General features: G+C 43.3%; 1 protein-coding gene across 1 annotated transcript in view; it reads left to right on the top strand.

Moving 5' to 3' along the window:
* Positions 1–17,296, top strand: part of Ddah1 (dimethylarginine dimethylaminohydrolase 1) — a 133,481-nt gene that overhangs the window by 77,005 nt on the left and 39,180 nt on the right. The window contains exon 2 of the mRNA XM_021157907.2: positions 15,694–15,793. Within this exon, the coding sequence (XP_021013566.1) occupies positions 15,694–15,793 (100 nt within the window). The remainder of the gene's footprint in view (positions 1–15,693; positions 15,794–17,296) is intronic.

Raw genomic sequence — 17,296 nt, 5'->3', positions numbered from 1 at the left:
GGCTTGACCCCAGAGCTGACAGAGGGAGATACAAAAGGCTGGGAGTCTTAATCAGTACAGAATTATTTCCTTACATGTCTGGAGACCAGAAGTCTGAAATGAAGGTGTCGGCCCAAAGGGCTGCTGGGGTTCTGCTTTGTCTCATTTTCCTTCCTTGTTTTCTCTTCCTCTTCTTCATTTAACTTTTATTTACTCTGTGTGGATCTGCGCACACACACACATGTATGTGTACAAATGACTTTACAGGAGTCAGTTTTTCTCCTTCACCTTGTGGGTCCTAGAAATTAAACTCACATCACACAAGGTTGATTTCTTCTTCACCTTGCAAATGGATACTTTCCCCACCGTCTTTTCGAGGTCTTGTTCTGGTGTGACTGTATTCTAAACTCCTTTGCTTGTAGAACACCAGTCCCTGAGGTAAAGGCCCACTATAATGGCCTTATTTTAGTAGGGCCCATACTTATGGGTATATTTTAAACTAATTACCCTTGTAGAGACTGTATCTAAATACAGCCACATTCAGAAGTTCTGGGAGTTTTCAACATGTGAACTTGGCAGGGACACAGCTCGCACGTAACACACGCTCTCGGGAGTCAGCCACATACTGCCTACCTTTCTTTACCATGAACAAGTTAAGCTTGTTTCTGCCTGAGAACCTCTGCCATGGCTCCTGTTGGTCTGCTGACCGGCACCAAGCTTAGCCTTTCTGGTTATTCTGGCTTTGACACAAATGCCACCTTTTCAGAAAGGCTTTTCCTGACCTCACACTCGTTTTATATTGCGACCTTTTGAATTAAATCTCTGTTGTGCACTGATTACTATCGGGTATTTTTTCTGTTTATTATTTATTTCCTGTTCCTTATTTCCCCATCAAAATAGACACAGCATTCTTTTCTTTTTTTATATTCTTAGCCTGATAATAGAACCAAGTAGATTTAAAATCATGAGTCAGTAGTTATAGAATTACTATGTAACTGAGTATAATTATTGGAGAAAAGTGGCGGGTTTGCCATTGTTGGAACAAATAAATGAGAGATACTTTTCTCATTGGGAAGACAGACTCAGAGACAGAATGAATCCACTCCCCTGTGACATGGCTTAAGGCTGCTTACTTGTCACGTACCCCATGACCATACCATGGCTAAATAAAACGCATATTTTTGCCTTGTACATAAGGGTTTTTTATTAACCTTTCTAGAAATTACATTTAGCTCACAAAGTTGTTCAGCTGTCTGCTCAGTAAACATATACAGAGAGTTGGCCAAAGCCTTGTATGACCTGGGCAGGATTGTCTAGGAGATAGAGGAATACACAGGAAGAATATCTACCATGACTGGAATCTATAACTGGGGAGGAGCAGAAATAGAAAAAGGAATCTGAGACAAGGGAATTGCCATGAGTTCAAGGACAGACTGAAGCAAAGCAAAACAAAACAAAACAAAACAAAACAAAGCGGCAATTGTGTGCATGTCAGGAAGATAGCACAGCCGCAGGTAGAGACACCAACTGTACAGGCCTGGAGACCCGAGTTCTGTTCCTAAAGCCCTCATAGAGGGAGCGAAGCAATGTCCAAAGGTTGTCCTCTGACCTGCACACACGCACGGCACCCCACAAATAAAAACAATATTTAAAAACTGGGTAGGGTCATCCAGAGTGACTTAAGATCTGTAATGTATAAATTCTGTATTGAAATTCAAAATATTCCCCATACGTTAGATCTATTTGCTTTTATGTTATAAATGGCAGCGGGCACCTTTTCTGAACTCCCGGAAAGTCATGGCGTTTTGAGTGCTTATGCCTATTGCTTGTTTTGGATGGCGTGCATGGCAAACTTTTATGGCTCTCCGCCTTCTGGAAAACTAGCTTAAGATGTAGACGTTTGTCGCTTTCCTGACTTTTTAACATGCTGGATTTCTGCAGGCCTTTTGGCAGCTGACACTTATTTTCATTTGGCTTTTGGTGGCAGAGCACTGTTTTCTTTGTCCTCTGCGGGCTGAAAGTCAGTGGCTCTTGGGCACTCAGAACATGCACTGTGTTACCACCATCAACAAGGAACGGGAACACATGGATGTAAATGGTGGATGTAAATGGTATCTGTCAGGAGAGGTGTCAAGACCAATGGAGTTCTCTTTGCTTGTCAAGTGGGAAACTGATTGTCCAGGGGATAGTCTCAGGGTGACATCTTTAGGGAGAGCCTTTGGAATCTCTGGAACTTTGTCGTCGTTGCTCCAGACAGTGCAGGAATATCTCTCTGTGTTATCGGTGGTTTTGTCACCTCTGTGCACTCTGGCCCAGTGGCTTACCTTCTGTGCTTCTGTCTACACTTCTTTGAAGCCCCAGGTCCTGCAGATCTGTGCCCCGATGCACAGGTGAGTGTAGAATCTCAGCTGGACACTCTGACATGCAGAACTGTAACGGTTAGGCTTCATCTACAGAACTGAGACAGTGAGGCCCTTCCCGTGGCTCATTTAATTTTACAGATTGCTGTTTGTGAGCTGTTTCCTATAAGCAGGTTGGTCTTAATCTGGGGGTTGTTAGAAGTATCATTTGATCAACACTCATATCAGCTACCAGAGCAGATGTTATCAGTTGAAAAGTTACATCTTACATAGTATATAGTCTGAGTGACATCAAGGCGTCCCCCATACTTACAGAAAGAACAATGTCTCTTGTTAGCAATTGTTTCTATCCCCAAAGTTAGTACCCTTAGTTAGATGGTGATCTGTTACCAACTCTTTGGATATTTTCTTTGGATGATCAATATTTATCAAATAAGTGAATGGGTTTCTTGCGTTTAATGGAAAATGCAAATCAAATTGCTTAGGAAATAAACACTCTCATATAAAGCCCCAGGCTGCTAGATCCATCCCTTCAGCAATGTCAGAGGCTGCAGACTCTCTCCATCTCCATACCCAGTTGCAGCTTGGTGGCTGCACCAGTTTCAGGCACCACATCCATACACAATATCCAAAGGAGGGTGAGGGGATTTGTTCCTTCCTACGGCTATGGGAACGGCACAACAGATTTCCCGTTCCCGGCCAGAACTGAGCCACTTGGAAAAGAGGTGAAACAGACATCATTGACTTGTTCTGGGAGGTAGCTGTAGGGACATGGTGGTGACTGAATGGCACGTGCAGTGTCAGATCACTTTAAACAATGGTTGGCACTTAGAAACCGAGCTTAATAAGATTTCACATGTAATTGGTGATGGAGAGTACCTGTCCTACTAAAATCATTAAAGAGCCCAGGTTGTTGACTGTTGATGGGTAGGTTCCTCTGTTCTGATTGCTCTAGAGTCTAAGTTGAGGAGATGACATAATGACAAAGAAGCCATTCTGCAGTTGTGCCGCAGGACCAAGGCTCCATTCCCCCAGGAGAGCACAAAGCAGGACTTCCCATATGAGAAGGAACTGGGCTTTACTAGTGAAGAACTCCCAGGGGAAAGAACCACAGGGATACCCAGGATTGTCACCTGAAGGAGGACTGAGCAGAAAAGATTGTTTAATCCTGGGTGTCCGAGTACTGGCGTGGATCTACTTAAATCCTCCATTCTCGGGAAGGTTGGTCCTGAGAAATGGGTGAGGAATGAGCCCATCACCGATGAGATCTGTATGACGTGTGAGAACACACATGAGAACACACAGAGCTTGGCAAGTGACAGGAATCCATTATCTTCTCATGGAATGCCCATCAGGAATCCATTATCTTCTCATGGATTCATCAGTGGCTCATGGGCATAAAGACACAGTGACAGTCAACCCCAAAATTAAATGTAGTTATCAATTATTAATGTTAGGTCAGCATTCACACACCTTCTTTTCTGTCTAATTTGTTGAGCAGAGATGTCCTGTTCACCTCTAAGGGCATCCATTCTGCTGGAATTTTAAAATTCTCTTTGGTTTTAATCCCATTTTTCCTTCATCCTTGGACCCAGCCTCTTGCTTCTGATTGAATTTGCTTGAATACCAGGATACTCGCCTCATGAATAACCAACCATCTGGGGTGTTTTCAGTAAACTCCGTGGGAGGAAAAACGCGATCACACACTAGCGACTGCCAAAAGCAGTTTGGAGAGTACAACTCTTAGAATCTAGAACAGGAAATGACCTCATCTTAACCTCTGGCCCACTCATATTACAAATATAGGTACAAAGATGCAGAATATCCTGGTTGATTTTAGTGCTTGTCACTAGAAATAAATCAGTAAGTTTAGAAATCCAAGAACTCTGTGGAGGGAAAGATGCAACAGATATCTCAGTCTGTGGGAAGCGTTTTTAGAGATCTTATTCATGAAATGGTTATTTTTGTAAGGATTCAGTAAGAGGGAAAGTGAGCTGTTTATATAACAGTTGTACATATTGGCCATTCTATAAATATGAGACGTTCCCAGGCTAATCAGAAGATGAAATGCCATTTATTCAACTCTGATAACTTGAAACATTCAGGGATTAAATGTTTCCAGTTATACAGGCCACTTTTCTAAAACAATCATTCATTCATTCATTGATTGGAGACTTGGGTCAGCTGCTTAGAATCGGGAGACCATCTAAGAAGCCCTTTTTGCTTCTAAGCATAGGTAGCTTTCCAGCCAGGCTAATAACTCGTGTAAACATTTTGATTGAACTTAAATGTCACCTCCTCAAAGAGCCCTTGTCTAAATAATGTGCTTGCCTTGTTTCTCAAACAGGAAGTGTCCCACACATGATATTATAACAAACTATATATGACTTATTACATGGTTTGATTTTTATAACCACAGAGGCACTATATGCATAACACATGTATATACAAATATGTGTATACACACACACACACATACACACACACACACACACACACACACATTTCCATGACTGAGACAGGGGCCATATCTATTTTTACTAAATTAAAAATTATTAACCTATACCCTTGGGGGCTCCTAGAAACTGAATCAGCAACGAAATAGCATATGTGGGCTAGATCTAGCCCCCCTCTACCCTACACATATGTAGCAGAAGTGCAGCTTGGTCTTCATGTGGGTCCCCCATCCATTGGAGCAGGGGCTGTCCCTGACTCTGTTGCCTGCCTGTGGATCCTGTTCTCCTAACTGGGCTGTCTTCAGTGGGAGGGGTGTGTCTAGTCCTGCAGTGACTTGGTGTGCCAGGGTGGATCTGTACCCAGGAGGATGTCTCCCTTCTCAGAGGAGAAGGGGTTGTGGAGGGAGGGGACTCGGAGAAGCAGGGATTGTATTCAGGATGTGAAGTGAATAAATAAATAAATTAGTGGAAAGGATTATTAATCTTGACAACTCCGCACATGCTTACGATGTAACTTGGCCATCTTCTGCCCATCACCCTCTCTCGCCCCACGGAATCTTCCTCCCCCTCAGGTTGTGCACCTACTTTCATGTCTTCTTTCTGTCTCATTTGTTTGGGGCAGCTTGTCACTCACAGAACTTGATTAGGGTGGCTTTCGTGAGCTTGGGTAGGGAATTTGTTACTGCCATGTGCAACTTGAGAGTGTCCATAGCACTGAAGAAAATGGCTCTCTTGCCCTCAGCAACAATTAGCTGCCAATAGCTCTCTTGAGGGATATGGCCTCAAGAGACCCCATCTGTGCTAGAATGCTGAGGGGCCAAACTTGGAGCAGGCATCACAGCTGCTGGGAGTTCATGAACACAGCAGTTATGCCATGTTCAGAAGCCAGCTTCTCACAGGACCCCACCCATTCCCAACTCTGACATTCTGAGTTCTCTGAACCTTGAAGGGCTTGCCATACCTATTTTTTTATGACCACTGATCACAACCTATCATGATGTCTAGCTCTCAATAAACATTCATTATTTACGTAACTAAATGAGTTAAAATAGATTCCCAAGGTACTGCTTTGGAGATACACACACATATAACACACACACACTTTTGTTACTTTAATTTCTTTGGGTATCTGTTAGCTATATACTTATTTTAGGCATTTTTTAAAATTTGACTGTATTCAATGAATTATAGATTAAGAAGTTTTTTGTGTCTAGGACCCCTGGGAAGAAATCACTATCAGCTCAGGACCACCAAGACCAAGTTTCAGCACAAGGGAGATTTATTTGCCCTGGAGGGACAGAGGGCAGGGAATAAGAGACAAAGACAGGGGATAGAGGATGGGGGGAAAAGGGGAAGGGAACAAGGGAGAGTCTGCAAAAGAGACAAAGGACTGCCCCTGGATAGTGAAGAGACAGCTGTGGCAAATAGGAACATGGTAGTTTTTTAAACATAAAAGGGGAACCCACCCTTCCCCTACCCCACACATTAGGGTGGAGTATTTAATTTTAATTGGACATGTTAATTAGGTGACCCAAAGGAGACTTTTGATTGCTTGACTTTAGTACTTTGATAGCTGGACCTTGGTAGTTAGCCTCACGAAAAGGAAGTGGCCAAATAAAGGAATAGACCTTGGGGGCTTGCTTCAGGACTGTAATCTAATGGTTGTACGAAAGAGAATTGGGGTGTAGGGGGAGGCAAAGCCTGCCAGAGCCTTCACCCTGGGCATTTAAAATGGTATTCGAGAGAATCTATTAGGAAAGTCTTACAAATGGTGAACCATATTCTAAGGAAACAAGTTGGAAATAATCATATCATTTTCTTTTTGCTTCTAACCAAGGAACTTTGCAAACACAGGCTTAACTAAAACCTCTTTAAACTTGGAGTTCCCTGGGTCCCCGTTTTTATTGCTATGTAGCTAAACAACCTAAGCATGGGCCTATGTGTCTGTTTTCTCAATTTTTGCAGATCACAGGTTTGGACATGGTATATCTTGAGGGTTTTGTTCAAGGTAACATAAGCCACAGTCGAAGGGTTATCAAGGCAGTATTCTTTCTGATCAAGAGATTGATCCTCTTCTGAACTGATTCAGACTGCCAACAAATGGCATTTAGTTTCTTGTAGTTGTAGGACTAACAACCTGGTTTGGATGTTTGTTTTGGGTGGGTTTCATTTTTCTTTTTGTTTTGGTAAGCTATTAGCCAGCAATTGTTTTCTCTTCCTAGAGGCCACCTTAGACCCTTCTTCCATGGGTGGTCTCACTACAGCTGTGAGATGACGGTCCATCTGGTCGACCTTGAGATTTAGACTAACTATGGAAAGGACCTTCTGAGCCTGTAAAGGAGTTTCCACATTAAGTTAATTAAGGTGGGGAGACCTACTTAACCATGGCCACATTGTTCCATGTGCTAGGTTCTAGAGTGAATTAACTTCGAGGCAAAACAAACCCTTCCTCCTTAAGTTACTTCTGTCAGGGATTTTATCCCAGCAATGGTAGGGTAACTAAAAATAGCTTCTTGCTTTTTTTAGAAGAGACCATCACAACATTTTCCGGACTTCTCTCTAATCATGAAAAGTTCTTTGAAGAGCCCCAGATTAGGTCAGGGTCACTCAGGCTAATCTCCCTCTTGATTAACTTAAGTCAACTATTTGGTCAACTGAATTACATCCTTGAAATATCTTCTTGTTCTGTGCAGTGTATACTTGTGGGGGTGGCAGGCCTGTGCCATGCAGTGAGTGGTCTTTTCCATCTAAAAGGAAAAGTTTACACAGGGTGTTTAAAGATACAAAAAGCAGCAGCCTCTTCCCATTGTGACAAAGACCCTTCTTGTCATTTTGAAACTTACCCTACTGTTTTAGAGGTATCTGTGTGTTCATTTTCTTTCATAACTTCATTGTGTTGAAAACACATGGTTGATCGCTTACTTAAAAACTTTTTGTACAAATAACCAAACACAATTTGATAACTGAAATAATAGCTCCCCCAACTTTACTAAATTTACTAGATTTAGTTGGTACAGTGTTTAGCTAGGCAAAAATCAAAATTCAGGATCTTTAGAAACCTACTCAGATTTTGACCTGTCAACTGAACTTCAAAATGCCTGAGTCCACATTCTTATGCAAATAAATAATAGTAAAGACGCCCCGTTTCTGAGTGTGCTTAGGACCTCACCATCCTTGACACTTGGTTTTGTGTGGCTGCATAGGAGTCAATGTCCTGATCACTTTTTGTTAGTGACACAAGCTTCAGATCACCCTAGAAATTTCTATCTGAACTCTCTTGCTTATTTGATTTGTGACATTGTCAGGCTGTCTGCCCTGCTCTGTTTCCTCCCCAGTGAAACAGGAGCAATGCTCAGACATGCTTAGTCAGATTGTTGGCACCTTCTGAATTAAGTACATGCTCTTCTTAGGATGCCAGGCATATAGGAAGTATAAGAAGATGAGATACGTGTTTGCAATTATCATTACTGATTTCCTCCGGAAAGTAGAAGATTGAAGAGGATTTCTGAATGGCTTCAATTAGAAATGGATTCTGAATTAAACCTCTCTTTGATCTTTTGTTTTAATAATGTTGGTTTTAGTAGTTTAATGAACATATGTGGAAATCAACCACTGAACAAATCCAAGGCATCCGAAGATTGAAGGGTGGTGGTTAATACTGGATTGTCCTCAGTCAGTGTTCTTGGTGTGGTTTGTACATTCCACTTGTGTTACTTAATGCTCTTAATCACTCTGTAACCTAATATCCTACAGCTCGAAAATACAGAAACCCCCATCTATCTCTGGTATGAAAACCATAACAGAATCTAAAACCCCTTGGCATATGATCTCATAATACTAAATTCACTTAAGTGTACAGAGTTCAAGAGATTCTCTGTTCGAATGCTAACATGGGCTATACTGATTCTAGGGAATCAGTCTCACAGTGCGGGGAATGTACAATGGAAATAGGCTCACAGGATTTGACTCAAGTGTCAATCAATCTCCCTCAGCCTCAGTTTACCTGTAAACTGAGGTAACTTAGTGTAAAATAGGCATCCTAATGCCAACCACTGTTGCAGACATCACAAAATAATCCCATTATATCATCACTGTATCTTTTCCACTAAAGTTTCAACTTCCAGAGCACAGGCTTTGGAAAGAAAAGTCTGTAGTCTGACAAAATTAAGCTGGCATCCACTCAAAGATGTGGATTACACGAGAAACTGTATAGGAAACCGTGGCACTGACAAAAGCATTGACGTAAACGTAGCCAAATGTTCTAGACCAAGTGGCCGCAAATGTGCTGATCATCAAAGAATGTCAAAGTGGCATAAGGAAATGAAAACATGGTCTCTCTCTTGTTGTCAAGGATGACATAGTGTGGCTTTGATGCATCAGCAGGTTCCCAGCCAACGGTGCCCCGACACCCTAATGGCATGGCGTAAGCTTCTCTAGTGGCTTCCCCAGCACTACCCTCACGTCATCCTTCCCATCCGAAGGCACAGCAGCAAAACAGCAACTAGAAGGAAGGGGACCATTTTACCACCCGATGAGGATCCGTGCAAAGACTTGCAGAGTGAAGTCTTGACATTGAAGACAGCGGTGTTAATGGTGTTGTTCCGATTTCCACTGCTGTAACACAAATTTGAGATGATCACCTTGTAAAGAGAAGAGGTTCATTTTCAGTCACAGTTATTGAGGTTATGGTCCAGGATCAATGGGTCTTGTTTGGAGTTTTCACCAGGGCAGCCTAGAATGGTAGGAGTGTATGCTGGTCAGATACCTCGCTCCATCGCTGGGATGTGAAAGAGAGAAGAGGAATGGACTGAGGTCCCAGTGTCTCCACCAAGAGTGCACACCCCATAGTGACCAGAAGCCCACTGTGCCCAACCTTGTAAGGATTCCACTCCCTCTCGGTAGAACCACAGTCTGGGAACCATGAGCCTCTGCGGTACATTCCTAATATAAAGTAAAACAAAGAAGTCAAGTTGCTGCTGACGGCACATGATAGATCTGAGGGTGGGATCGACATGCCAGCTACGGACAGGTCAGGTCATCTACAGTCATGCCATCTTGCAGTCCGTCAGACAGAAACAGATTAAGGAGAGGGTGGCTTTGCAGACAGGCTGGTGCAGATTGTGAATGAAATTACAGCACAGAGGTGTCCATCGGGTCTCTCAAGTCTGTTCATGATGTCCAGAGTGAAGGTGTGAAACCTAAATCATGTTGTGGAGAATGCCCAGAAGAAGTCAGCCATGGACAGCATCTGCTGGAAAACAATGATGCAAATAAAACCCACGCCCCAATTTAACTGTGGTAATATACTGACTGGTTTTGTGTGACACAACTTGACACAAGCTGGAGTTATCACAGAGAAAGGAGCCTCCCTTGAGGAAATGTCCCCATGAGATCCAGCTGTAAGGCATTTTTCTCAAATAGTGATCAAGGGGAGAAGGCCTATTATGGGTGGCACCATCCCTGGGCTATAAGAAAGCAAGCTGAGCAAGCCAGAGGAAGCAATCCAGTAAGCAGCACTCTTCCATGGCCTCTGCACCAGCTCCTGCCTCCAGGTTCCTGACCTGCTTGAGTTCTTGTCCTGACTTCCTTTGGTAATGAACAGCAGTGTGGAAGTGTAAGCTGAATAAATAAACCCTTTCCTCCCTAACTTGCTTCTTGGTCATGATGTTTCGTTCAGGAATAGAAACCCTGACTGAGACAGATAGTGAATACTACTCTGAGTACAGCACCCCAGTACAATGCCAAGAGTGCTTAATTTGCCTTTGCCTTATATTAGGGAACATTTTGGGGTTTGATTTTTGTTTATATTAAGGGAAGGCATGGAAATTTAAAAAGATTTTGTATAATGTTGAAAATCTGTATTTATATTTTTTTCTTTCCATTTGAAATGTAGCCAGAATTGAAACCAATAGATGACTTGAGAGTAAAATAATAATACCATAGACTGTGGGTTTTGAGCTCAGTGTGCCAAGTACTGAGCTAGGTACTTCCTATTCCCGATCCCATTTGTGAATCACATAATCCCTGTAACAGAGAAAATACTACCCCTTTACAAACCAGGAAGCCATAAGTTGTATCACTCCTTCATAGCAGTATTCAAATATCTGCTACTGTCCGTGAGGGCTCTGGAAGCTTGAGGAGGGTATGGAGGGAGAGCCATAGAAGAAGGAAGGAAAGGGAGTGAGGAAAGGTAAGAAAGGAAGCCAGGTACTGAGAGAGAAAAGGAATCCTACAGGCTAGAGGGCAGTGTGCTCATAACCTACGCAGCCTGTGTTGTCATGGCTGATCCCCTTTGGTGGGCTTGTGTGATGATGGATAGCGTTAACCTCCCTAGACAGCATCAGGAATCATGCAGGTGACAAGTGTGAGGTGTGTGCTGAGAGGGATTGTGCTGACCAAAGTGGGAAGACCCACTGAAAGTGGGCAGGATCATCCCCTGGGGCTGGATCCGGGGCTGGATGAAGTAGGGGGTTAACAGTACCAGCATCTCAGTGTCCTGCTGCTGTAACTTCCCTTGTGGTGAGCTGTCCCCTCCAACTGTGAGCCAGAACAAGTCCTTCTCCCCTAACCTTTTCTTGGAGGGATGTTCCATTACAGCAGCAGGAAAGGCTACAAGGAGACTCTTGTTGCCTGGGGTTCTTCTTCTTGTTGGTATTGGTGGTTTATTGCCTTGGGTTGTTTTTGTGTTGGTGGTTGGTTTGTTTTGGTGTTGGGTCTCTTTTCTGTTGGTTGATTGGTTGCTTGCTTGCTTGCTTGGCTGGTTGCTTGGCTGGTTGGTTGGTTGGTTGCTTGCTTGGTTGGTTGCTTGGCTGACTGGTTGGTTGGTTGGTTGGTTGGTTGGTTGGTTGGCTGGCTGGCTGGCTGGCTGGCTGGCTGGCTGGTTGATTTTCAGTCACAGGAATCTCTCTATGGAACCCTTGCTGGCTCAGAACTTCACAGGTAGTTTAGACTGACCTCAAACTCACAGTCCTCTTATCTCTGCTTCTAATGCTAGAATTAAAGGCAAGAGGCATGGCTCCCAGCCTTCAATGCTTGTTTGAGGCCTGTGGGCTACTTTACCAGCCAGGCCTACCTCTTCTTGGTGCTGAAGGTTAGTTAAAGGAGAGATTATAAGGAATGTGCCTCATCACAACAGCTTCCTGGAGCTGGGAGGAAATAAAACTGGCAAGATTTTAACATGGACGTGTTAAATAGGCGAACCACGCTCGCTCTGAGTTGGCTCGTGGGAAAAAATTGCCGTTTTGTTTTGTGGTAACACAGATGGAATCAGTCACACAGTCGTAAAACATGGAAACTTGTCTAGATGTAAGAAAAAGCAACAGCTTTTTTGCTTGTGGGTCAGATGCGCAGCATCAGAATCCGTCACCATATGCACACAGTCTGGTATTTCAGATAACAAAAGTTTGTATCTGATATCTTTTGTGCACTTACAGTTCTGTGTGATATGAGCTTTATGTGAGTTTAGTAGTCCAAAGGAGCTTAAGAAGTTGGTGGTAGTATAAATAAATACTCACTTCAAAGATGAGCAGACTGAGGCTCAGTCTGCCCACTAACCCAGGCAAGAGAGATGTGACTCAAAGCACTTGTCAGCCTTTAGAATGGCGTTGGATCATAAGCTAAGGTTTCTCCAATTTCTTCTTGCAATTTCTGATCTATGTGTTAGCTGCACCCGTTCAGCTCAGCCTGTGGAATCAATACTATTTGTCCTGCTGGTTTCTCTGAGGAACTTAGCGTTCCACTGTAGAGTTGATGTCTCTGTGAAAGGTGGAGTGTTGGATTCTTTTGTTTTTTTCCCCTCCTGAACATAAATTAAGTCAACATGACTGTGCAACTACGCAACAAGCAGATGTTTAAAGGTTCATGGTTGCATCTATTCCTATAAAGTTCCCCTCTGTCATTCCATTTACTGTTCAATTGGCCCCAGTAGCAGGTTTGCTCCAGGCTGATGAGTCAGGGAAGTGCTAGGCCTTTTGTAGGAGACTGTGTGTGCATTCCTGGAAATCCGTACCAGAATTCAGTTCCCAGTGGGCAGCCTGCTGGGCTCTGTTCTTCCGTTTTGTTAGGCATCTCCCTGTGGTTAGCATGCCCAACTTGATGCTGAACCTCTCACAACTGTCCACTTCATGTTTAAGTTTTTAAAACTCAGACATTTGACTCTGAAAGTAATCTAGTACCATCCACATGGATGATGCAGACCTCCCCCAAAACCTGGTGGTAGAACAGCAGCAGAATATAATTACATCGGGATTACAGTGACAGAATACAATTACATCTGGATTACACATAATCCAGATGTAATGTCATGTCGGGATACCTGGTTTCACGGTTAGGAAACCACGAAATTTTATCCTCTAAAATCAATTTCCCTTTAGAATAATTTTATCCTAAGTGTCCAACAGCTTCTTAACTCTGTACATGCACTCAAAGTTTCCAAAGGAAAAAAATAATGTCTGATTATATGATCCTGACTGATCACTTTTCAAAACCAGCAGAAAAAATAAACTTTCAGTTTGGAAAGACAGAAGACGTGAGAGATGGAAGGAGGTGTTTCAGAGACGGTGTACAGTGACAGTGCCCGCCTTGTTTCTGTCTTTCACTCTGAAGAGTTTGACTGAAGGTCCTCAGTTGAGACGCTGTGTAGTTATAGAAGCATTTCTGAGCAGAACCGGTGTTGCCGCCGAATTCCCAGTTACTGAAATGTTAACTTCCAGAGCCCGGTCCTCATGCCTTCTCCTTACACTCGGTGAATTTTCCACAGACACTAAAGCTGACAACAGGAGCAAGTGTGTGTGTGTGTGTGTGTGTGTGTGTGTGTGTGTGTGTGTGTGTGTGTGTGTGTGAGTTCAGAGTCTCCGGAATCACGGTAAATGTTTTGCTCCTGTTTGTATGGCATAACAATTGCCCTTCCTGTTAAAGAAGTCACTGGATGTAGTCACTGTATAAAGATCATTTTGTCTGTGGAAATACTTTTTATCGTTCTGAGTCACTGGTGTGTGGAAATGTAGCATGAGTTCCAGGACAGGGGTGGGGCGGTGTGTTTATTTTTCTTTATACCCTCTTTAATGTTTTTGAATGCATGAATGTCAGTACTGTCAAAGTATTTCCATATTTTTATTACTTTAGAAGCAACTTCTGTCGTGATGCCTCTTCAGTGACAGTTTTGGCAGGGAAGCCCAGTGTGGTGTGAGCCCTGTGTACTGGGCACTTGGCAGGGATGCCCAGTGTGGTGTGAGCCCTGTGTACTGGGCACTTGGCAGGGATGCCCAGTGTGCTGTGACCGCTTATTTTTCCTCTTATCCCTGTTCATGTCTTCTTAATAGATGCTTACTATTTTAAAGGTTGCACAGACCTTAGACAATATTAAAACTGCTTTTGTTGAGCTGCTGGAAGGATGTGAATTAAGTTGTAAGCTCCCGAGCGCACACACCTCTAATTCCAGTACTCAGAGGCAGAGCTCCAAGGTCATGAGATCAAAGCCAACCTGGGTTACTTGATGACAAGCCGTCTCAGAGTAATTTAAAAAATTAAAAATAAATAAGCCTCAGTCAGAACATTTTCTAATTCAGTTCGGAGTGTCTCCATGATGGATAAGCCTAGACCCAGAGAGTTCCTGAACTTCACTCCCCAGTAGTCTTCTGTCTCATGATAATTACTGTATTTGTTCATGGCCTCTAGGGAACTAAGTTTTAAAAACACATGAATATAAATTTTAACACCAAGACATCTAAGAAGCTGGGCGTGGTGGCGCATGCCTTTAATCCCAGCACTTGGGAGGCAGAGGCAGGCGGATTTCTGAGTTCGAGGCCAGCCTGTTCTACAAAGTGAGTTCCAGGACAGCCAGGGCTACACAGAGAAACCCTGTCTCGGAAAACCAAAAAAAAAAAAAAAAAGACATGTAAGAAGCCATGGGTCCATGGCATTTTAGAAAATATTTTGAAAGAAAGCAATGACTGCCCTCCCTGCAGACTGAAATGCTGAGCTATTGTCACTGTTCATTAGTACGCCTAGTGTTTGTGACCATCTCACTTGGACCTAAAATTAATTCTTGCACTTTCTTACAAGGACAAGAAAATTGGGTGATGGGCCTCCTGCCTCTCAGTGTTCTAACTAGTCTGCCTCCACCAGAGCCCTAACTAGTTAACCTTCTTAGGCAAGACAAGACAATAATAGTGAGTCAACATTACACTAGAGCAGTGGTTCTCAGCCTGTGGGTCGCAGCCCCTTTGGAGTCAAATAACCCTTCCAACAGCGGTCACATATCAGATATCATTTACATTATGATTCATAACCGTAGCTAATTAGAGTTAGGAAGTAGCAACAAAAATAATTTTATGGCTGGGGTCACCACAGCATAAGGACCTGTCATTTAGGTTAGCAACATCAGGAAGGTTGAGAACCAGCGATTGAAGGAAAACAGAAGAGACGTGGTTTTGTTTTTGAGACAGTGTACCATTCTATAGAGCAGGCTGGCCTTGTGCTCACAGCTATGCTCCCGTTTTCTCCCTCCCACCCCAACCACATCCCCCCCAACCCCACCCCCCATAGCCTCCAAGGTGCTAGGATTAAAGGCAGGAGCCACCACACCCAGCTCTTAATAAACTGGTGCTTTCTCGCAAATAAGTTCTCCTGTTAGAAATAATTGTGATTAGTCCTGCTCTCTACTGTATACCTTCCTATATCCACAAGAATGTGTGTGTGAGGGTGGAGGGGAGGAGGGGAGGGAGGGAGGGAGGGAGGGAGGGAGGGAGGGAGGGAGGGAGGGAGGGAGAGGTATCGAGGGAGAGGGAGAGAGAGGGAGGGAGGGAGAGAGGTTGATTTAGTACTGAGGTGTTGTGCAGAGCTGGGTTTTCACATTGAGAAGTAGTCAGCATTAATTCGAACTGTGTGATTTTCAACAGGTTGACATGATGAAAGAGGCTTTGGAAAAACTTCAGCTCAACATAGTAGAGATGAAAGATGAGAATGCAACCTTGGATGGTGGAGATGTCCTATTCACAGGTATGTGTGCACCGATCTTCTATTCTGGTGCCCGGTGGTGGGGATGTCTTCCTGTTCTTCTAGTCCTATACCAACCCATACTTGCTTGTGTCATTAACATGTTTCTTTAGTCATCAAATAAATGCTAAGCGCAGAGATCTAAAAAGTTCAGAAAGTCACAGTGAGGAAGAAAGAGTGGCCTTCCATTCAGAAATAAGGGCGGCGGCGTCTAGATGCGTTTCCTGCTTCCTTGCAGTGCAGCTCTTCCTCGCCAGAGCACGCACATGCATGATGTGTTATTCTTTACAGGGATAGTATTAATATGTAACATGGTTGTCTACAACTAACTTTATATGTTGGATAGTATTTCCATTGCATAACCTGGTGTCTTAGTTTGGGTTTCCATTGCTGTGAAGAGATACCATGACCACGGCCACTCTTATAAAGGACATTTCATTGGGGCTGGCTTACAGGTTCAGAGGTTCAGTCCATTATCACCAAGGCAGGAACATGGCAGCCTCCAGGCAAGCATAGTGCAGAAGGAGCTAAGAGTTCTACATTTTGATCAGAAGACCTTTAGGAGAAGAGTGATAACAGGAGAAGATAGGAGAAGACTCCTAGGCAGCTAGGAGAAGGGTCTCAAAGCCTACCGCTACACTTTCTCCAACAAGGCCACAGCTCCTAATACTGCCACTCCCTGGGCCAAGCATATCCAGTCCACCACACTGGGTTTGTACTAAAAGATTCTTAATTCAAAATTAGCATCATTTACAAATAATTTATTTCCAGATGGCAAGATGAATTCAAGTAAATTGATGTGGCTTTGTGCCAGCAGAACTCAATGAACTATAAATGTTAATACGATTACTGGTCTAACCAGAATGCATTTATGATTGCTACTAAAGAAACAATAGTTATAGCATTTAACCTTTCCACTTCTTTATGATGATGAATTATTACATAAAATCTCCATCCTTGAACACATTCTGGTTCTAATTTATAGTGAGATTTTCGTTTGCCCCTAAATGTCAATGAATTTCACCATTGTGGTCCCAATATAGGCATTTGTCCTAGAGGAGTAGAGAAAAAGTGTGAGCTACAAGCACCAAGCTTCTTGAGAGTAAGTCTGAGAGTCTAGCAGATGAATCCCATATGTGTGTGTGTGTGTGTGTGTGTGTGTGTACACACATCCATAGTATGGTGACCTATGTTATTTAGAAAATGCCTTGATTTACTAACATTTAAGTTCAATAAATATTCCTGGGGAAGGAGGACAGAGAGGAAGAGGCAGTTTTAATCTGTGACACTTCAGTGTCCTCTTGCTTGGTGTCCTATGGCTGTGGCTGGAGCCATTGTATTGCCCATCTCTGAAGGTCACTATTCAAACCATGGCTTTTGTGAACAGTATCCAGTGATGCCTGGGTTGTCTGACACAGGGGAGGGCCCTGCCTCTGGATTTGGGCTACATGTACCTGGAGTTCTCGGAACACACAATGAGGGTATGCATCCACAGCTCTGGTTGTG

Source organism: Mus caroli, unplaced genomic scaffold, assembly GCF_978045245.1.
Source record: "Mus caroli unplaced genomic scaffold, Mus_caroli_1 scaffold_3, whole genome shotgun sequence".
NCBI lineage: Eukaryota > Metazoa > Chordata > Mammalia > Rodentia > Muridae > Mus > Mus caroli.
The sequence above is the reverse complement of the archived record's forward strand: the minus strand, read 5'-3'. Positions and strand labels throughout refer to the sequence as shown.